The sequence below is a fragment of the Dama dama genome, chromosome 1, assembly GCF_033118175.1.
Source record: "Dama dama isolate Ldn47 chromosome 1, ASM3311817v1, whole genome shotgun sequence".
Classification (NCBI taxonomy): Eukaryota; Metazoa; Chordata; class Mammalia; order Artiodactyla; family Cervidae; genus Dama; species Dama dama.
Window position 1 is genome coordinate 80,018,759 of NC_083681.1, and position 22,537 is coordinate 80,041,295.

The 22,537-nt window shown below is 38.4% G+C and overlaps 3 protein-coding genes across 3 annotated transcripts in view; all 3 read right to left on the reverse strand.

Moving 5' to 3' along the window:
* Window positions 1-274: 274 nt before the first annotated feature.
* LOC133056503 (olfactory receptor 5W2-like) overlaps window positions 275-22,537 on the reverse strand; it is a 51,433-nt gene continuing 29,170 nt past the window's right edge. The window contains exon 2 of the mRNA XM_061141873.1: window positions 275-1,251. Within this exon, the coding sequence (XP_060997856.1) occupies window positions 286-1,224 (939 nt within the window). The 5' untranslated portion in view covers window positions 1,225-1,251 and the 3' untranslated portion in view covers window positions 275-285. The remainder of the gene's footprint in view (window positions 1,252-22,537) is intronic.
* LOC133056469 (olfactory receptor-like protein OLF2) lies at window positions 4,570-5,478 on the reverse strand. Its single transcript, XM_061141796.1, has one exon. The coding sequence runs from the start codon at window positions 5,476-5,478 to the stop codon at window positions 4,570-4,572; it is 909 nt and encodes a 302-aa protein (XP_060997779.1).
* On the reverse strand, window positions 12,202-15,896 carry LOC133056474 (olfactory receptor 5W2-like). The gene is made up of 2 exons (XM_061141811.1): window positions 15,884-15,896; window positions 12,202-13,133 (listed from the first exon to the last, which is right to left on the reverse strand). The coding sequence occupies exons 1-2, from the start codon at window positions 15,894-15,896 to the stop codon at window positions 12,202-12,204; spliced, it is 945 nt and encodes a 314-aa protein (XP_060997794.1).

Below are 22,537 nucleotides of genomic sequence, written 5' to 3' on the forward strand. Positions count from 1 at the left end.
GGTGGAGGGATTGCTCGGTGAGTGCTATCTCACAGGAGGCTTACCCAAGGAAAGAGGTATAAAAAGACCCTCTCTGAAAAACAGCAAAGTGACCATATTGCTCCCCTTTCTTAGTCTGAAGACATTAAGATAACTGATGACTACTTTCAACACTCAATTTAGGCACAGAGGTAAGTAATTGGGAATATCCAGAAGACTGTAATGATGAGACCACAAGCATCTATCAGTACCTGAGCTTCCGCTCTCAGAATCTTTACATATGTAGTTTCGGTTGAAAACACTGTATCACTCAGAACACAATTTAGTACTGATTACTTTTTCTATGGCAACTTTCACATCCTTATTTCTTAAACTGTAAATCAGTGGGTTTAGCATGGGGATGACAACTGTGTAGAAGACAGAGGCTATTTTGTCTGTGTCCATGGAGTAACTCGAGCTGGGTCTGAAATACATGAACAGGAGTGTGCCATGAAATACAGCCACAGCAGTTAAATGGGAGGCACAGGTAGAGAAAGCTTTGCGTCGCCCCTCGGCTGAATTCATCCTAAGGATGGTTGCTATGATGTAGGTGTAGGAGAGGAGGACAGTGATAATGCTGGTCCCCACAACACAGCTACTGGATATGAACAGCATTATCTCATTGATGGATGTATCTGAGGACGAGAGGGCTAGCAAGGCTGGGAAGTCACAGAAAAAGTGATCGATGACATTAGAACTGCAAAATGATAATCGAAATGTACAACAGGTGTGGATTGCTGAATCTACCAAACCTTTGACATAGACAACAGATATTAGCTGGGTACAGAGTTTTCTGGACATGGAAACTGTATAAAGAAGTGGATTACAAATGGCTACATAACAGTCATAAGCCATGACAGCCAACATGAGACATTCCACATCTCCAAAAATCCCCCAGAAATACATCTGCATGGCACACAAGTCAAATGGAATCCTTTTATGCTCAGAGAGGAAATCAGCCAGCATCTTGGGAGAGACAGCAGAGGAGTAGCAGACATCACAGAAGGACAGATTGCTCAGGAAATGATACATGGGTGTGTGCAGTCTGGGGTCCACCTTGATCAGCAGGATCATCCCCACATTGGCAACCACAGTCACACCATAAACCAGCAGGAAGAGCAGGAAGAGGCCCTGCTGCACGTGCCTGTTGTCTGAAAGTCCTCGGAATGTGAAGTCAGGAGCCACACTGCAGTTCTCAGCAGTCATCACTCAGGTATGTCGGGAAATTCCTGGCTGTGAAAGAGGAAATGGAAATGGAGGGTAAATATATCAATTTACCAGTTTTATAGATAAACTCCTGGTCCTTTTGCAGATTTCAGTAATCAAGAAAAGAGACAGACCTTCCTAGGACTGCATGAGGCCAACAGACTGAGAAATATTCTCCAGTTTTATATAAATGAAAAAATAATGTTGACAACAATACATTTGCAAAGCACTGTACCCTTGCAGTGCCCTTGCAACCGAACTAAATCAGACTGTTTCCAATCCAACTTGTGTAGTATTTATGACCATGTTTGTGGTTTTCCTGATGGCTGAGATGTAAAGAATTTGCCTGCAATGCAGGTGACCTGGGTTTGATCCCTGGGTCAGGAAGATATCCTGGAGAAGGGAATGGCTATCCACTCCAGTATTCTTGCCTGGAGAATTTCATGAACAGAGGATCCTGGTGGGCTCTACAGTCCATGGGGTCGCAGAGTCAGGCACGACAGGGTGACTAACACTTTGCTGCTTCTGTCTAACACTAACAAAATGATGTGCTCTAAGCGAAGCAAGGGTCTAACAATTAGGTGGTTCACATAACTTGTCTTCTGACAAGATTGCTGGGTGTTTTGGTTTGTTTTGTTTTTCAATGATGTAGAAATGTTGTTCAGAGAAGGCACTGGCACCCCACTCCAGTCCTCTCGCCTGGAAAATCCCATGGACAGAGGAGCCTGGTAGTCTGCAGTCCATGGGGTGGCTAGGAGTCTGACGAGACTTCACTTTCACTTATCACTTTCACGCATTGGAGAAGAAAATGGCAACTCACTCCAGTGTTCTTGCCTGGAGAATCCCAGGGACGGGGGAGCCTGGTGGGCTGCCGTCTCTGGGGTCGCACAGAGTTGGACACGACTGAAGCGACTTAGCGGCAGCAGAAATGTTATGTCCTGTGTTAGAGAAGAGTAGTAAGTAAGAAGCACAGGTGATGAATATATTGTTTTATTATTCCCCCTTTGGAGAGGGCAGGACTATAGCCAGTTTCTGAATGTAAGACGTCTTCACTTCCCCATTAACCTCTCAAGTCCCTCCAACCTCAGCATAGGAGGGATAGATGGTTCATGATTCAGGACCTGCTGGGACAGAGAGGGTGGTGATTTTTGGAAAAGAGGGTGCAAGGGTCTCTGTGAACTAAATGCTGAAATGCTGACCATTCTTCTGTTTGGAAGTTGCAGTTATACCAGGGAGATGATGAAGAGCATTTGAGGTCCAGTTGCAGAGATGCTGGTAGCAAGTGTCATAGAGGCGAGAAAGAAGGCTTGGTTTGCTGCATGAGTCCTTTCTGCCCTAACCTACCCTCTTCCACACTTTGTATTCTGCCATAATGGTTTTGTAAGACACATAACATAAATACTGTCATGGTCAGGATTCTGTAACCTCAGAGACATTCACATCTGAGCTGTGGCCCCACTCCAATTCCCTAAAAATTTTAATATTGTTTGATTATTTTACTTGAGCCACATTTCTCTTCAGTATCACTGAGTTCTGCCTTTCTTTGGTTTAAGAATTATTTGTCTTTGGAAGGACAATGGAATTTATGTCCCACTGTTATATTTTACCCAAACCAATTATGTGGTATATAATGTCATCAGTTAGTCAGTTCAGTCACTCAGTTGGGTCTGACTCTTTGTGACCCCACGGACTGCAGCACACCAGGCCTCCCTGTCCATCACCAACTCCCAGAGCTTGCTCAAACTCATGTCCACTGAGTCGGAGATGTCATCCAGCCATCTCATCCTCTGTCATTCCCTTCTCCTCCACTTGTCCTCTTATGTTCTAGGAGAATTTAAAAAATAGGAGTTGAATGTAGATGAGGGATCGAGAAGAGCATTGGAACAGTGGTCTAGTAATCACTGTGCAGGTTTCCAACCCTAGGACTTAACTCGTATATCTGCTTAGAAAGACATAATTAAGCAAAAATACTTTCCTTTAAAGCTTAAAGCATTTATAGAAATATAATAGACATGTTATATATAATGCATAATATAACAGGTAAATTTTTAAAATAGTAAAAACATCTGACCATTTCCATAATGCATGTTTGCTCCTTTTTTATTCCTTATTTATATGTATTTAAAATAAACAAGTTGTACAACTAGCTAAAATAAAAATGTGTGTACTATTTCATATGTTCCTTTGTTTATATAAAATACCTTCTTTCAAAAAAGCATTAAAAAATAAGGAAATCTCAAATATAAATCAAAGAAACAGCAAAGATACCAGTACCTGTCCCAGAACTCCTGACTTGTTCGTTGCGTGCAGTTCTGTCTGCAGGAGGGTTCCGCATTGCCTCCTGCCTGACCCAGATTATATAATCATCTCTGAGTCTGGTCCCTGGGTGGTGAACCCTTAGTCTCTCAGGAATAAGTAACAGATATGATGTAATTTATCATCTGATATTTCATACAAGTGAGCTGATTGCACATGGAACATAGACCTTTAGAGTAGTATGTCTTTGTTCCCCCTCTACCTTAATGCCCCGTATTGTACTTATTCAGAAACAGTGAATGCCTCTGATCCGCAAGCACTCCTAATTTCCAGTTCATCAATCCTTACACAGCCACTTAGTTTTCATTCACTACATTAGAAAACAAATGCACACCCATTCACCCTCACACACTTACACAGACCACACAACCACCAACACTCTCCATTAAACACATTCATGAAACAAAGATTTTGCAAAAACATCAAAAATCTCAACATATGTACATTCCGTAGGGATAACTAGATGCTTCCTACACTATTTCACTTTTAGTTTTTAAATAAAAATGTTAGGATTATGTGTGTGTACAGGGAAGCCTGACGTGCTTAAATGCATGGGGTCACAAAGAGTTGGACACAATGATTGATTAACAGCAAGGCTTTTTATATTATGTCATAATTACAGTCTGTTAGAAATAGTTTTAATAATTATTTAATTGACAGTGGTCACTTCCATTATAAGGCAAGATTCATTAGTATAAAAGCAGATGGAGTCACCATGAAAGAAAGCCCACATAGAGTGCAACAGCAACTTAGAAAACACTAATTTTCAGAAAATTAAAAAAAAAAAAATTAACACATATAAGTACTGAAGAAACACAAATTTGACAAATGAAGAGTCTGAGAATGTTCCACAAATAAGGAGTATTAAACAGAAGTTTAAGATATAAAATGAAACTTGTGGCATTTAGGAAATCATACATATTGCTAGGATTGGAAGATAGGATAAATACAAATGGAATCACACAACATTAGCCAAACCAATTTTGATTTTCATAAATTATTGTGTATACAAGCAAATTTTCAATGGAATCATTTTTTATTTTTACGTTTCATCAGAGCCTCTTTCACATCTTTGATCCATAGGCTGTAAATCAGAGGATTTAACATGGGAATCACAAGGGTATAAAGCAAGGAGGTCATTTTGTCTTCGTCTAGAGAGTAGGAAGTACTTGACCTGAAATACATGAAGAGCAGGGTTCCCTGGAAAATTGCCACAGCAGTTAGGTGGGAGGTGCAGGTGGAGAAAGCCTTGAACCTCCCTTCAGCAGAGTGGATCTTTATCACTGCTAGGATGATGTAACAGTAAGACACGAAGAGACCTGAACGGGTAATTGGTTCAACGAAGCCCCAAATGAGAAATATGACTAACTCACTGACCTGTGTATCTGAGCAAGATAGCAAGAGGAGAGGAGGAACGTCACAAAAGAAATGGTTAATTTCATTTGACCCACAGAAGCATAAGTGGAAGGTTAATATTCTATTTATCAAAGCATCTATAATTTCCACCATATAAACTCCAGCCATCAGCAGTGAGCACACCTTGCCAGACATCCTGACTGTATAAAGCAAGGGGTTGCTAATAGCCATGTACCGATCATAGGCCATGACTGCCAACAGTAGCCACTCAGAACCTGCCAAGGTACAGAAGATCAGGAATTGCAGAGCACAGCCATAGAAGGAGATTGATTTGTTCTTGATGAGGAAGCCTGCCAGCATCCTGGGTTCAATGTCTGTGGAATAGCAGAGGTCACTGAAGGAGAGGTGGCTGAGGAAAAAGTACATGGGTGTGTGCAGCTGGGGGTCTGTTCTAACTAAAACAGTCACACTGATATTTGCAACAAGAATAATGAGATAAACAACCAGAAACGTGGTAAATAGAATCACTTTGATTACAGGGCTACTACTAATTCCCAAGAGAAGGAGTGCAATTTTCCCCATCCATTCTTCTTTATTCTTCTTGTAAAAATGCTCCAGAAATGACTGAGACAATGACAGATCAATGTTTTCACTCCTTTTGAGACAAAGTATTATCTGTAAACCAGATATAATTCATTTCAGTACATTTTATTATGAGAACATAGCCCATACAAATTTCCTCACTGTCTGATTTTATTTATTTATTTATTTTTTATTTTTTTTTTTATTTTTTTTTTTCCCAGTGGGTTTTGTCATACATTGATACGAATCAGCCATGGATTTACATGTATTCCCAATCCCGATCCCCCCTCCCACCTCCCTCTCCACCCGATTCCTCTCGGTCTTCCCAGTGCACCAGGCCGGAGCACTTGTCTCGTGCATCCCACCTGGGCTGGTGATCTGTTTCACCATAGATAGTATACATGCTGTTCTTTTGAAATATCCCACCCTCACATTCTCCCACAAAGTTCAAAAGTCTGTTCTGTATTTCTGTGTCTCTTTTTCTGTTCTGCATATAGGGTTATCGTTATCACCTTTCTAAATTCCATATACATGTGTCAGTATGCTGTAATGTTCTTTATCTTTCTGGCTTACTTCACTCTGTATAAGAGGCTCCAGCTTCATCCATCTCATTAGGACTGGTTCAAATGAATTCTTTTTAATGGCTGAGTAATATTCCATGGTGTATATGTACCACAGCTTCCTTATCCATTCATCTGCTGATGGGCATCTAGGTTGCTTCCATGTCCTGGCTATTATAAACAGAGCTGCGATGAACATTGGGGTGCACGTGTCTCTTTCAGATCTGGTTTCCTCAGTGTGTATGCCCAGAAGTGGGATTGCTGGGTCATATGGCAGTTCTATTTCCAGTTTTTTAAGAAATCTCCACACTGTTTTCCATAGCGGTTGTACTAGTTTGCATTCCCACCAACAGTGTAAGAGGGTTCCCTTTTCTCCACACCCTCTCCAGCATTTATTGCTTGTAGACTTTTGGATAGCAGCCATCCTGACTGGCATGTAATGGTACCTCTTTGTGGTTTTGATTTGCATTTCTCTAATAATGAGTGATGTTGAGCATCTTTTCATGTGTTTGTTAGCCATCTGTATGTCTTCTTTGGAGAAATGTCTGTTTAGTTCTTTGGCCCATTTTTTGATTGGGTCATTTATTTTTCTGGAATTGAGCTGCAGGAGTTGCTTGTATATTTTTGAGATTAATCCTTTGTCTGTTTCTTCATTTGTTATTATTTTCTCCCAGTCTGAGGGCTGTCTTTTCACCTTACTTATAGTTTCCTTTGTTGTGCAAAAGCTTTTAAGTTTAATTAGGTCCCATTTGTTTAGTTTTGCTTTTATTTCCAATATTCTGGGAGGTGGGTCATAGAGGATCTTGCTGTGATTTATGTCGGAGAGTGTTTTGCCTATGTTCTCCTCTAGGAGTTTTATAGTTTCTGGTCTTACATTTAGATCTTTAATCCATTTTGAGTTTATTTTTGTGTATGGTGTTAGAAAGTGTTCTAGTTTCACTCTTTTACAAGTGGTTGACCAGTTTTCCCAGCACCACTTGTTAAAGAGGTTGTCTTTTTTCCATTGTATATCCTTGCCTCCTTTGTCAAAGATAAGGTGTCCATAGGTTCGTGGATTTATCTCTGGGCTTTCTATTCTGTTCCATTGATCTATATTTCTGTCTTTGTGCCAGTACCATACTGTCTTGATGACTGTGGCTTTGTAGTAGAGTCTGAAGTCAGGCAGGTTGATTCCTCCAGTTCCATTCTTCTTTCTCAAGATTGCTTTGGCTATTCAAGGTTTTTTGTATTTCCATACACATTGTGAAATTCTTTGGTCTAGTTCTGTGAAAAATACCGTTGGTAGCTTGATAGGGATTGCATTGAATCTATAGATTGCTTTGGGTAGAATAGCCATTTTGACAATATTGATTCTTCCAATCCATGAACACGGTATGTTTCTCCATCTGTTTGTGTCCTCTTTGATTTCTTTCATCAGTGTTTGATAGTTTTCTATGTATAGGTCTTTTGTTTCTTTAGGTAGATATACTCCTAAATATTTTATTCTTTTTGTTGCAATGGTGAATGGTATTGTTTCCTTAATTTCTCTTTCTGTTTTTTCATTATTAGTATATAGGAATGGAAGGGATTTCTGTGTGTTAATTTTATATGCTGCAACTTTACTATATTTATTGATTAGCTCTAGTAATTTTCTGGTAGAGTATTTAGGGTCTTCTATGTAGAGGATCATGTCATCTGCAAACAGTGAGAGTTTCACTTCTTCTTTTCCTATCTGGATTCCTTTTACTTCTTTTTCTGCTCTGATTGCTGTGGCCAAAACTTCCAACACTATGTTGAATAGTAGTGGTGAGAGTGGGCACCCTTGTCTTGTTCCTGATTTCAGGGGAAATGATTTCAATTTTTCACCATTGAGGGTGATGCTTGCTATGGGTTTGTCATATGTAGCTTTTATTATGTCGAGGTATGTTCCTTCTATTCCTGCTTTTTGGAGAGTTTTAATCATAAATGAGTGTTGAATTTTGTCAAAGGCTTTCTCTGCATCTATTGAGGTAATCATATGGTTTTTATCTTTCAATTTGTTAATGTGGTGTATTACATTGATTGATTTGCAGATATGGAGGCTAAATAACACGCTTCTGAATAACCAACAAATCATAGAAGAAATCAAAAAAGAAATCAAAATATGTATAGAAATGAATGAAAATGAAAACACAACAACCCAAAACCTATGGGACACTGTAAAAGCAGTGCTAAGGGGAAGGTTCATAGCATTACAGGCTTACATCAAGAAACAAGAAAAAAACCAAATAAATAACCTAACTCTACACCTAAAGCAATTAGAGAAGGAAGAAATGAAGAACCCCAGGGTTAACAGAAGGAAAGAAATCTTAAAAATCAGGGCAGAAATAAATGCAAAAGAAACTAAAGAGACCATAGCAAAAATCAACAAAGCAAAAAGCTGGTTTTTTGAAAAAATAAACAAAATTGACAAGCCATTAGCAAGACTCATTAAGAAACAAAGAGAGAAGAACCAAATTAACAAAATTAGAAATGAAACTGGAGAGATCACAACAGACAACACTGAAATACAAAGGATCATAAGAGACTACTACCAGCAGCTCTATGCCAATAAAATGGACAACTTGGATGAAATGGACAAATTCTTAGAAAAGTATAACTTTCCAAAACTGAACCAGGAAGAAATAGAAGATCTTAACAGACCCATCACAAGCAAGGAAATCGAAACTGTAATCAAAAATCTTCCAGCAAACAAAAGCCCCGGACCAGATGGCTTCACAGCTGAATTCTACCAAAAATTTAGAGAAGAGCTAACACCTATCTTACTCAAACTCTTCCAGAAAATTGCAGATGAAGGTAAGCTTCCAAACTCATTCTATGAGGCCACCATCACCCTAATTCCAAAACCAGACAAAGATGCCACAAAAAAAGAAAACTACAGGCCAATATCACTGATAAACATAGATGCAAAAATCCTTAACAAAATTCTAGCAAACAGGATCCAACAAAATATTAAAAAAATCATACACCATGACCAAGTGGGCTTTATCCCAGGAATTTTTTTCTTTTTTATACCATAAAGTATATCTAATAAAATGGGCCCATTTTAGATGAAATTAGTCTTTAGATACTATAATAAATTTACATCATATAGGTGAAAGTTGGTTTTTCACAGCAATCTATTGACATTCTATTTTGCTTGGAATTTAATATACTTCAATGTTTTTCTGTCATATTTTTGCTCATAAGCAGCAATTCCAAAAGAGTTTGCACAAATCAATGAAATACATTAGAGATAGATTTGAAACTTTTATCTGAAACAAGAACTTTCTGTAGGTTTTTATTCACTGTGTGATCTTTGCCTAAAATGCCATAATGTAGAACAAAGGCCTCCCTGAGTAACAGAGGCATTTTTTAGACTTTACTTATAACTAGAATATTTTCACATTATAGGGCAGTTTGAAAACCTAAGACATCAGTGGCTTTTAGCTTTATAATTTTAATAGATAATTAAGAATGTCTTTCAGTCTTGTAAGGTTGTTCAAATATATGACCACATCCACACTTTCTCAACAAAAAGATTTAGCTCTAGCCTTCAAGAAACAAAAACAAAAAGGTCAACACTCAGAAAACTAAGATCATAGCATCTGGTCCCATCACTTCATGGCAAATAGATGGGGAAACAGTGGAAACAGTGGCTGACTATATTTTTGGGGGCTCCAAAATCACTGCAGATGGTGATTGCAGCCATGAAATTAAAAGACACTTACTCTTTGGAAGGAAAGTTATGACCAACCTAGACAGCATATTAAAAAGTAGAGACATTACTTTACCAATAAAGGTCTGTCTAGTCAAGGCTATCGTTTTTCCAGTGGTCATGTATGGATGTGAGAGTTGGACTATAAAGAAAGCTGAGTGCCGAAGAATTGATGCTTTTGAACCGTGGTGTTGGAGAAGACTCTTGAGAGTCCCTTGGACTGCAAGGAGATCCAACCAGTCCATCCTAAAGGAGATCAGTCCTGGGTGTTCATTGGAAGGACTGATGCTGAAGCTGAAACTCCAATACTTTGGCCACCTGATGTGAAGAGCTGACTCATTTGAAAATACCCTGATGCTGGGAAACATTGAAGGCAGGAGGAGAAGGGGATGACAGAGGATGAGATGGTTGGATGGCATCACTGACTTGATGGACATGGGTTTGGGTGGACTCTGGGAGTTTTTGATGGACAGGGAAGCCTGGCGTGCTGCGGTTCATGGGGTCACAGAGAGTCAGACATGACTGAGCGACTGAACTAAACTGAAATATAAAAAAAAAAAAAAAAAAAACAAAGCTAAACCGATGGCATCTAGCCCCATTACTGCAAGGTGAATAGAAGGGGAAAATGTGGAAGCAGTGACAGATTTCCTCTTCTTGGGCTCCAAATCACTGTGGATGGTGACTGCAGCCATGATAGCAGAAGACACCTGAATCTTGGCAGGAAAGCATTGACAAACCTAGATAGTGTATAGAAAAGCAGAGATATTGTTCTGCCAACAAAGGTCCATATGATCAAGGATATGATCTTCCCAGTGGTCACATATGGTTGTGGGAGCTGGACTGTAAAGAAGGCAGAATGACAAAGAATTGAAGCCCTGGAACTGTGGTGCTGGAGAAGACTCCTGAAGGTCCCTTGGACAGCAAGGATACCAAGCCTGTCAATCTTAAGTGAGATCAACCCTGAATATTCACTATAGAAGGACTGATGCTGAAGCGGAAGCTCCAATATTTTGGCCATCTGATGCGAACAGATGACTCATTGGAAAAGCCCCTGATGTTGGAGAAAATTGAGAGCAGAAGGAAAAGGGGACATCAGAGGATGAGATGGCTGGATAGCATCACTGATGCCATGAATGTGAACTTGTGCAAACTCTGGGAGATGGTGAGGGACAGGGAGGCCTGGTGTGCTACAGACCATGGGGCTGCAAAGAGTCGGACACGACTGAGTGACTGAACAACAACAATAATGACAGCATGATGATGCACGATACTAATGTCCTGTCCTTTGGTCTTTATAACGATACTAATGTCCTGTCCGTTGATCCTTATAGCCTTCTTTCCTTCCTTTTATCCAAGCTTTATTCAGTTAAAATTGACAAATAGTATGTATAAGGTATTGAAAATGAAGCTCTGATATATTGTGAAATGGTCACCACAGTATGGTTAGTAAATGATTCATTAATTTATACAGTTAACATTTTGAGTGTGTGCATAATGAGGACCATTAAGGTCTACTCTCCTGGCAAATTTCAAGTTTATAACACAGAATTAGTACCTAGAGTTGTCATATACATTGAATCTCCAGAACTTATTCACTGAATAATAGTAAGTTTGGTCATTACTACTGATTTTGCCCACCTTTGAGACCCTGGAAAAAGCGACCAATCTACTCTCTAATTCTATGAGTTTGAACTTTTAAGATTCAACATATATGTGAAACTCTAAAGTATTTACCTTTATCTGTCTGCCTATTTTAGTCAGCATAATGCATTTATGGTTCTTCCATATGTAGGAAACAAAGCTTCTTGAATTCTAAAAGACACAGTCTTGTCCCTCTCAAGACCCATCTAATTGTCAGATCCTCTGCCCACTATCATTTTATCTCTCAAGTAGAATAATTATTAGATCTAAGACTGAATATATTGATCAAAAGATACACTAGTTTTAGATTTCATCTTGGATTTAAAATCCTCATTTTTTTCTTTCATAATGATTTTGAAATTTCTTATAAGTTATATAGCTATTTAATCAATTAATTATTTTTATTAACATTAGCTTATATTCATTAGTATAGAAAGTACAGTGTATGCCATAGAACATAAAGAGACTCAAAGATTTCTCAGGAAATACAATAATTCTTAAGGTAGCTGAAATATTATTCAAACAAAAGAATAAGTCAGCAAAATTTGACAAAAGTAGAAAATTCTGGAAAATTTTCATCAAAGGGAAAGTGCCATATGCAAATTCTTGATACAAGAAGTATGCAATATTTCAAAACTAAATTATTTCTAAAACTTAGACTTAATAACAACAAATTCTCATCTGAACTATTTAAAACAACTTTGTTTCTCTTGCATCACGCAGTATAAGTTTATAAAAACAAAAACCACAATATGTGTGTACTTGTGACTATAAGAGTGTGTGAAATATAAACCTTTAAAATCATATTTAAAGTTTCAGTTTTTCCAGGGCCTGTTTCACATCCTTGTTCCTTAGGCTGTAAATCAGAGGGTTTAACATGGGAATCACGAGGGTGTAAAACAAAGAGGACATTTTGTCTTCATCTAGAGAGTAGGATGAACTCGGCCTGAAATACATGAAAAATACAGTTCCCTGGAAAATTGCCACAGCAGTTAGGTGGGAGGCGCAGGTGGAGAAAGCTTTGAACCTCCCTTCAGCAGAGTGGATCTTCAAGACTGATAGGATGATATAACAATAAGAGACAAGGACTCCTGAAATGGAGGTCAGTTCAACACAGCCAAAAAAAATGAATAATGCCAATTCATTGACCCTTGTATCAGAGCAGGAAAGGGAGAGAAGTGGAGGTAAGTTACAAAAAAAGTGGCTAATCACATTTGACCCACAGAAACATAAGCGGAATGCTAATGCCGTGTGTATCAAAGTATCTGTCATTCCCAGCAAGTAAACCCCCGCCATGAGCAGGGAGCACAGCCTGCTGGACATGCTGACCGCATAGAGCAAGGGGCTGCTGATGGCCTTGTACCGGTCATAGGCCATCACTGCCAGCAGGAGACACTCACAATCTATAAAGCTAGAGAAGACTAAAAATTGCAGAGCACAACCATAGAAGGAGATTGATCTCTTTTTGGCTAAAAGGTCCAACAGCATCTTGGGGCCAATAGCTGTGGAATAGCAGAGGTCACAGAAGGAGAGGTGGCTGAGGAAAAAGTACATGGGTGTGTGAAGCTGGGGATCCATCCTAATTAAAATAATCATTCCGAGGTTTGCCAAAAGGTTAATGAGATAGATAATAAAAACCAGGATAAATAAGATCATCTTAACTTCAGGCTTATCCGTAATTCCCCACAATATGAACTCAGTTAAGGATGAGCAGTTTCCTCTTTTCATTCTCCTGTCTTCTTGTCTAAACTTTTGAGGAAATGATCAAGAAAATGATACACGTAAGGGAACCACTTCGGGACATTCACAAAATATCTGCAGGGAAGAACACAATTTATTTTTGCAATGGTCTTTTTAAAATATGTTCAGCCTGGTGTTTCTAACATCAGTGTTTTTTGCACACTATTTTGAAGATGTGATGAGATATCAATTCATGCAAATATCCTTCTTGATACAAGGAAGGTAGCGCTCAGAGAAACTGAAGAGCTCATGACAGCAACCAGTCAATCCTAAAGGAAACCGGCCCTGCTTATTCATTGGAAGGACCGACTGATGCTGAAGCTGAAGCTCCAATACTTTGGCCACCTGTTGTGAAGAACCAACTCATTAGAAAAGATCCTATTGCTGGGAAAGATGGAAGGCAAAAGAAGAGGCAGCAGAAGATGCGATGGTTAGATCGCATCACCAACTCAGCTGACATAGATTTGAACAAACTCTGAGAGACAGTGAACGACAAGGAAGCCTAGAGTGCTGCAGTCCATGGGGTCACAAAGAGATATGACTTAGTGACGGCACAACAACAACATAGACAGTAACATACCTCAGAAATCACATCTGGGTTTACACAGAAGTTTCTCAACTGCCTAGCTCGGATATTTTCATTATTATCAGATTGATAGCAATACCTCTTTAGAGAATGCCAGTTGATCAAGTCATTTTCTGAGTGTGTGCCCGCATGCGTTCCCTGACGCTAAACTCTGTTTGACTCGTTGCGTCCTCATGGACTGCAGCCCTCCAGGCTCCCTGTCCACGGGATTTTCCAGGCAAGATTCTCATCCCATGGAGAAGGAAGTCTGGTGAGCTGCAGTTCGTGAGGTCGCAACGAGTGAGACAGGACTTAGCGACAGAGCATACACTCAGAAAATGACTAAGTCAGTGGGCATTCTTTAAGGAGGGATTGCTATCTACCTGATAATATTAAGAAATATCCGAGATAGATAGCTGAGAAACTTCTATTTCTAGATGTTGTTCCTGACTTAACTACTGCCATAAGCTCTTTAATTTCTCTGAGCACTGTATTCTTTGTATTGAGAAGGATATTTAGATGAATTGACATCTCATTGCATTGCCAAGGCAGTGTGGAAAAAAACACTGACGCTAGAGACAGCAGGCTGAAAGCATATGTATAACCATTTACTATGCTGGAAAAGTTCCTTGGATACAAACATTTATTTTCATCATCATATTGCACATAAAACATAATTTAAAATATTAATTATTAGTTTTACAATCTATTAGTACACCATACACTGATAACAATGAAAATAATTGTTAGTGATCCTAGTCTTTAGTATTTAGTGAGACATGAAATAAGTAACATTGAAACCTTTCTCTAAAAATCCATCACTGCTTTGCCACAGAACTTATTATCTATTTATAGAGTTTCTGCTGCCAAAGGAGGAGTCTCTTGAACAAAGAAAAATGCTAAAATGAAGTGAAAACCACAGAATCTAACACCTACTATTGCATCTCTTTGGATTTTAATGGACTTCTGTATTATAAGAGTGGAAATAGTTTTAGGGACAATAAATGCCTCTGTGACACATAGGTTTCTCTGTCTAGGATGTATGCATTATGTGTCTGTCATACATTTGCATGCAGATTACATGTCTCTGATGTATATGAGAACAGTGCGTGCGTAAGGAATTCTTTCTTTTGACCTTAGTAGCTATGGGGCTTCACATGAAGATGAATGTGCACATTTTAATTTTTAAATTCACTCATACATTATATTTTAAATAAAAGAGAACAAATCCACCAAGCTCCCTTTAAATTCACCTATATGCTACTCTGATTATAAAAGGAGTAATATCTTTCCTATAAACCAGAATCAAAATAAATTAATTTAATAGTTATATTATGGATATTAACAAGCACAGAATCTGCCAGCTCTGAGAAGAAAATATTGTTCCTGAACATTAAATTACAGAATGTATTCAACTGAGTAAACAGGTATAAAATGTTTTATTTATAAATTGATTTTCCTCCAAATGGGAATGTTTTTGTCCTATGTTCTTTAAATCAGGACCTCAAAACTTACCTGAGATGAGCTGGTCTTAGGTAGCTGAGCAGTAAGCAGATAGCATTTTATTTTACCAGGTACTTTGGGACTTAAATCCCTGAGCCACTGCCTCTGGGTATTGGTGTTGTACAAACATGTCATTAATTATGTTTCTGCTTCTGCATATTGGCTCATGAATTCAGGGACAAATTTAACACAGGATGACCTTGTATACATCAACATTGTTACTAAATTAATCTAGCAAAAGGGGGGCTTCCCTCATAGTTCAGTTTGGTAAAGAATCTGCCTGCAATGCAGGAGACCTGGGTTTGATTTCTGGGTTGGGAAGATCCCTGGAGAAGGAAATGGCAACCCACTCCAGTACTCTTGTCTGGAAAATCCCGTGGACAGGGGAGCCTGGCAAGCTACAGTCCAAGGGGTCCCAGGGGTTGTAAATGACTTAGTGACTAAACCACCACCACCAAGGATGAAGCAATGTGAGCTAATATAAAGAGAAATGTTTCCATAATATATGAAGAAAATATTTAAAATATTTAGAAACCTTGTATATATGACAAAGAACTTGTATCCAAAATATATGAACTTTAATCAATAGTAAAAAAATAAAAAACAAACAAAAAAAGTGAGCAAAAAAAAAAAACTTGAATAAATACTCAACAAGATAACAAATAAGCAAGAGGTTAATGCTTAAGAATTTCATTCTTATGTGAATCAGTAGGTATTAAGGCAATGGCAATAAAGCCACAATAAGATAAGATGACCTAAATGTTAATGGACTGAAATTAAATACTGATCATAACTAATTTTCTGTTTCATCTGAATTCTCATTTGTGAAATACACAGGATTTCTTATCGGTTTGGGTATTTTCTCAGTTCTTTTCAATTTTTTTGTTTGTTTGTTTTTCTACTTTTTTCCTTATAAATCTGAGAAATTATTTATGCTAAAATCCATAAATGTAGTACATATATAATTTTGTAAAAGTGATTCTTAATGTCAATTTTTAAAAATGCCTTTGTATATGTCATTTTCATTCTTGCCTATGAGGAACTCAACACTAAAATGTCACCTGTAACCTGTGGAGTTTTCATTGAGGCAAATCTCAAACCACAGTATAATTGCTAATAATTTTCGACTAAAATTAAGAAGGGCTCCCAGGTGGCTCAGTGGTAAAGAATCCAACTACCAATGCAGGAGACTCAGGAGACATATGTTCGATCCCTGGGTCAGGAAGACCCCCAGAGGAGGAAATGGCACCCCACTCCAGTATTCTTGCCTGGAAAACTCCATGGACAGAGGAGCCTGGCAGGCTACAATCCAGTGGTTGCAAAGAGTCGGACATGACTGAGCATGCACACACACACACATACACACAGAATCAAGAAACTATGTTTCAAAAGTGTTTTTCTATCATTATTTACTTCTCTGTTACACATATGGTGTATGTGCAGTTGTTCTCAATCCCCTAATTCTACTCCTATCTAAATTAATTTTTCCCTCAGGTACATCCCTGTCTTCAGGGATGCAAAAATCCCTTGGGTTATATTTTGTTCAGCCAGAAGCAAGTGTTAATTTTTTAACAGGCCTGCTCCTCAAAAGCACGTGAACTAACATCCTTTCTATCTTCCCCCATATAACAATTTAAACCTGAGTTTGGGTAGCTACATTATTAATTGCAAGGTGGGTAACCTAAAATAGCTCCCAATGGGATTGGTGCTTCATTAAAAATGGAGATTTTAAGTAATCAAAAAGCTTCTTAAGGAGAAAATGTATGCTTCAGATACAAATGAGGGAAAAAATGGTCATTATTTAGGTTTTTCCTGGTGCCTCTGCTGACATGAAAACAATTTTATGTCAGCCAACACTACCCAAAGATGACCTTTTTCAGAATATAATGGTCAGTTCCTCCAACCTTGAGTAGAATGACAGAGAGCTCACTGCATGGTCCAATACAAAGTCCAGGAGCGCTCCCCGCTGCTGAGAGAGTGACCGGGAGGGTCAGGGGGTGGACGAATGCAGTGCTGTCCTACAAGCAAGGCAGCGCTTTCAGTGATACGGAGATGGAGGATGTCCTGAGATGCTCTGGTGATTATGCTCCACCTCAGTTTCATTGTTGTAGCCACGCGTTCAGGGAAACAAACTCACTCAGAAGGACAATGCAGATCGTGGAGGGCAGTTTATTACACCGGCCGACCCAAGGCAGAGTCTGCTCTTAGCCAAGGGCCCTGACCAGCATTTGTGAAAACCTTTTCTACCCCATGTGTACGTGTCCAAACCCACCAGCCCAAATTCCTTGAGACTTACATAAACTAAGGAAGGGTAAATACAATCCCAATAACCCCATCATTCATGTGCCATGTGCTCAGACAGTTAAACAGTTAGCCAATAATCAATAAATCCAAAGTTACACTCCGATAGGTACAGAAAAATTTATGGCCTGTCTGGAGGAAGGGGTGATTAGTGTATGTGTTCTCTTAGGCGAGGAGTAACCTGGATACGATCTTCAAGGTTCCCGTGTCCGGGGCGGGGGGCTAGGGGTGGGGGGGCGGGTCTTATCTTTCTGTTGTCGTTTCCATAGACATTAAACTCAGAGTTCAGAGTCCATTGGAGAGGTGGCCGAGCATGATCAGCATGGACAGGCCTACGATGGAGGCCAGGCCCTATGAATTCCTTCTTCATCATAAATCTATATGAACAATCATTTTATATAAGAAAATTTTAGACTTAAAAATAAATATAAATGTTTTTTGCAATCTCATAGAGAAAACAATAAAGAGGGTGATTTTAAAGTATAATATACATACAGAAAAAATTTCCATCTAAAAATGTAGACTGCAAAAAATCTTTCAAAAATAGAAAAATTCTTGCACCCAGAACCTAATTAAAAAAAGAAAAATTACTAGAGTCTCAGAAACTGTCCCTACATCCATCAGAAATTGATTTTCCATATGATATGTGAGTTTGTTTATTTTTATGGTACATAGTATTGAGACCATACAGATTTTACACTTTTATGTCTGACACATTTCACTCAAGATTATGTTTGTGTAGTTTTCCCCTGCTCTTGTATGAAGTTATTCTTTCTCATTGCTGTGTACTTTTCCAGCATACAAACTTATCATAAACTCATTTGTCTAATCTAAAGCAGGAGTCAGTAAACTTGACCTGTTAAGTTTTATTGGAGCTGTGACACACCATTTATTCATGTATTATGGATGGCTGCTTTTGTGATAGAGGACAAAACAGTTTTTATGTACCAAGATTTTATGGTCTACAAACCCTAAAATATACACTATTAAGTACTTTAAGAAAAGTATGTCAAGTCTTGATCTAACATGTTAAAAGAAATGAGTTGCTTTTGGTATTACACTACTGTAATTAATACAACATTTCTATACATGTTTTTTGGGTGCATATTCACTCTGTACTCTTGGACATACTTCTAGGAATAATATTTTTGGTCCTAGGACATTTATGTGTCCAGCTATATGAGATTCAGACATAGAATTTTACCAAGTGCAGTGTCAAATCTCAATCTACTGTCAAGGCATAAAAACCAGTTGTTTCACATCCTCAACAGTAGTAGACACTTGTTTACTATTTGGTATGTAAACAAGTACTTTTGCCATTTGGTAAATTTCAACACAACTCTTAACATTTTATTTCACTTCTGTTTACTTCAGCACTAATAAAGTTGGATATCTATCCACTTCTATAAGTGAAAGTTTCCTGTCTGGGGCCATGAGCTACTCCAGGATTCGTGACCTCCAGAGGAGAGGGTTTTGATCTGGAGTCAGAGAGGAGGCTTGATCACTTGAAGTTTTTGTGTCATAAAGTTTTATTAATGTATAAAGGGATGGAGGAAGCTCTGACATAGACTCCATAAGGGGGCAGAAAGAGTGCCCCACTTGCTAGCTTTTAGCAAGGAGTTATATATCTGTTAAAGAATCACCTCAAAACTGAGAGAGTTGCATCAGCCCTCTCTCCCACGACATGCATTTTGAGACAGCACGGGATGCAAGGTGAGTCATCCCCAACCATAAAACAATTGACATGAACCCTAAAGAAAGGCAGATTTCCAAACAAATACATAGCTTCATTAGCATAGCTTAAGAGAACATTTCCATGACTAAGACAGACGGATATGTTGAGCCATTATCAGTTCAAGGTTTGAGAAAAGTTAAGCCCAGGCTGAACCAGGGGTCTTCCTGACAACACAGAATTTAAAACAAACCTTCTTTTAATTTTGTATAGAGAAGGAACAGACAAAACAAACAAACAAAAAGCATCTGCCACTTGTAGTTTATTTCCTCTGCTTGGGGATCCCTAGCCTTCCTGCCTGTTACCCTCTCATAAGGAGTCCATGAGATGTTGAACTTGGATAACAGGGCATGTAAAACAGCTGTTTTTAAAAGTTTTTGGCCTACTAAAACTCACACTGTCTTCATGGCTTCATGTAACTGACAATTCAGATTGAGTGAGTGAGTGAAACTCACTCAGTCGTGTCCAACTCTTTGCAACCCCATGTACCATACAGTCCATGGAATTCTCCAGGCAGAATACTGGAGTGGGTAGCCATTCCCTTCTCCAGGGAATCTTCTCAACCCAGGGATCAAACCCACGTCTCCCTCATTGCAGGCAGGTTCTTTACCAACTGAGACACAAGGGAAGCCCTAAAATACTGAAATGGATAGCCTATCTCTTCTCCAGGTGATCTTCCCGACCCGGGAATTGAACTGGGGTCTCCTGAACTGCAAGCGGATTCTTTACCAACTGAGATACCCGCTTATATGTTCAGATCAGTTCTTTGACTGAATGTAAAGTGACTCTTTTTTCTTTTTTTTCATATTCTTTCCATTGATATAGATGGATTTATGCTACAGTAAAGCCATAGTTTATAGAGGCAGATCATATCACCTGAAAAGAGCCTTAGAGGTAATATAGCTTAAATCCCTCTTCTATACAGGGTGATCTGAGGGATAGAAAGCAAGAATGAGGTATTTAGAGTGGTGTTCCTGTGTGGTTCATAGCATGATTCTAACTAAAGAGAAAGACATCCAGGGTGGTTAAATATTTCTGCCTCTAGCTTTAACCCAGATCCTCCTACTTACTGGTGTGTTGACCATTACTGCTTTTCTACCTGTAACGAGTATACTTGTACAAGTATGAGTGTGTCTGTCCTCTGCATTAGACATTTACCAAATCTAACATTTCTTTGCCATGTTTCAGTTCAGTCCAGTCTCTCAGTCGTGTCTGACTCTTTGTGACCCCATGGACGGCAGCACGCCAGACTTCCCTGTCCATCCTCAACTCCCAGAGTTTGCTCAAACTCATGCCATTGAGTTGGTGATTGCTATGTTTATGCTAAAGAATTTCAGTGGCAAGGATGAAGAAAGAGGTCAAGATACAGGAATTTGACTGTAGTATTAAAATATTACATATGTCATTGATAAATTGCATTTGCACAATATTTTCCATGAGTCATTTGTGCATGTATAAGGATAATGTGATGTGAAGACATTAAAATGGTAAAGAATGAAGAATACTGAAATTTACAGGCTAGAATAAAGTTTTTGATAAATTGTTCCCATTTTTTCACAGATTACTATCAAGAAAGAAGAAACATTTTGCCCAAATTCCTATCTGAGTTAGAAATTATCTAAAAAAAGAAAATTTCCGTAATTTCTCATTAATTTCTTCAATTTGAGGAGAGCAAGCCTACAATTAACTGAATCAATCAGTTCTATTTTAGGAATTCCATTTAATGGGCTAAAAATTTTCTTTTATTTACATATTCCTCACTAGATACAATGAAATGGGCTAGTATTCATGTTGAATTAGTCTTTAGATGCTGACATAAAACTGATCATATATATGAAGATGGATTAATTAGATCCATGTTTATTAATCTCTGAATTAATGGTAGTCCACTGACACCCTATTTTAACTATATTTCTGACTATATTTGCTGCCATTTTGCTGCTCATAAGCAACAAGTCAAAACAAGTCTGAGTGAATTGACAAAGTATGCCAGGAGCACACATATTTAAGTCTTTCATATTATGCAAGAATTATCCTAATTTTTTCACTACGATAATTTTTCTTAACATGGCATAGTGCTTTACAAATACCACCCTGAACAACAGAGGAATTATATAGGCTTTATTTTTCCATTCTGAAATATTGTCACATAAGAACATTTTACAATGGCAGCAAGAAAATTGAAGACCATCAGAGGTTTTTAATTTTATAATTGCAATGGATAATATGCCTCTTTCAGTACATTATGGTATTTTAAATACATGGTCCCATCCTAGCTTTCTTAACAAACTAATTTAGTGCTTTAGCCTTCAGGAAACCAGATCAAAAGCAGATGAAATAGTCAACTAGCAAGAACTTAGAGCTTATTCTTTCTAGTGAAATTAATAGGAATGTCTTATCACTCATGGGAAATAGATGGGGAAACAGTGGAAACAGTGTCAGATTTTATTTTGGGGGGCTCCAAAATCACTGCAGATGGTGATTGCAACCATGAAATTAAAAGATGTTTACTCCTTGGAAGTAAAGTTATGACCAACCGAGATAGCATATTAAAAAGCAGAGACATTTCTTTGCCAACAAAGGTCCATCTAGTCAAGGCTATGGTTTTTCCAGTGGTCATGTATGGATGTGAGAGTTGGACTGTGAAGAAAGCTGAGTGCTGAAAAATGGGTGCTTTTGAACTGTGGCATTGGAGAAGACTCTTGAGAGTCTCTTGGACTGCAAGGAGTTCCAATCAGTCCATCCTAAAGGAAATCAGTCCTGAATATTCATTGGAAGGACTGATGTTGAAGCTGAAACTCCAATACTTTGGCCAACTCATATGAAGAGTTGACTCATTGGAAAAGACCCTGATGCTGGGAGGGATTGGGGGCAGGAGGAGAAGGGGGTGACAGAGGATGAGATGGCTGGATTGCATCACCGACTCGATGGACATGAGTTTGAGTAAACTCGGGGAGCTAGTGATGGACAGGGAGGCCTGGTGTGCTGCGATTCATGGGGTTGCAAAGAGTTGGACACGACTGAGTGACTGAACTGAACTGAACTTATAGTATATTATCTTAATGTTCAAAGCCATTTTATGGACCGTCCAAACAAGCATGTGGATATGTGTTCAATATGTTAACTATATTCTGATATACATTTGTAAGCTACTTATCAAACCCTCATTTAATTTTGCACTACTGACATATAATTAGCAGTGAAAAAGTGTTGTTTTCTATTTTTAGTTTATTATATATTTGTTTATTTGATCTTCCAGAAAACATGTAGTGCTTTGTTTATATAATGCAATGCTCAAAAGC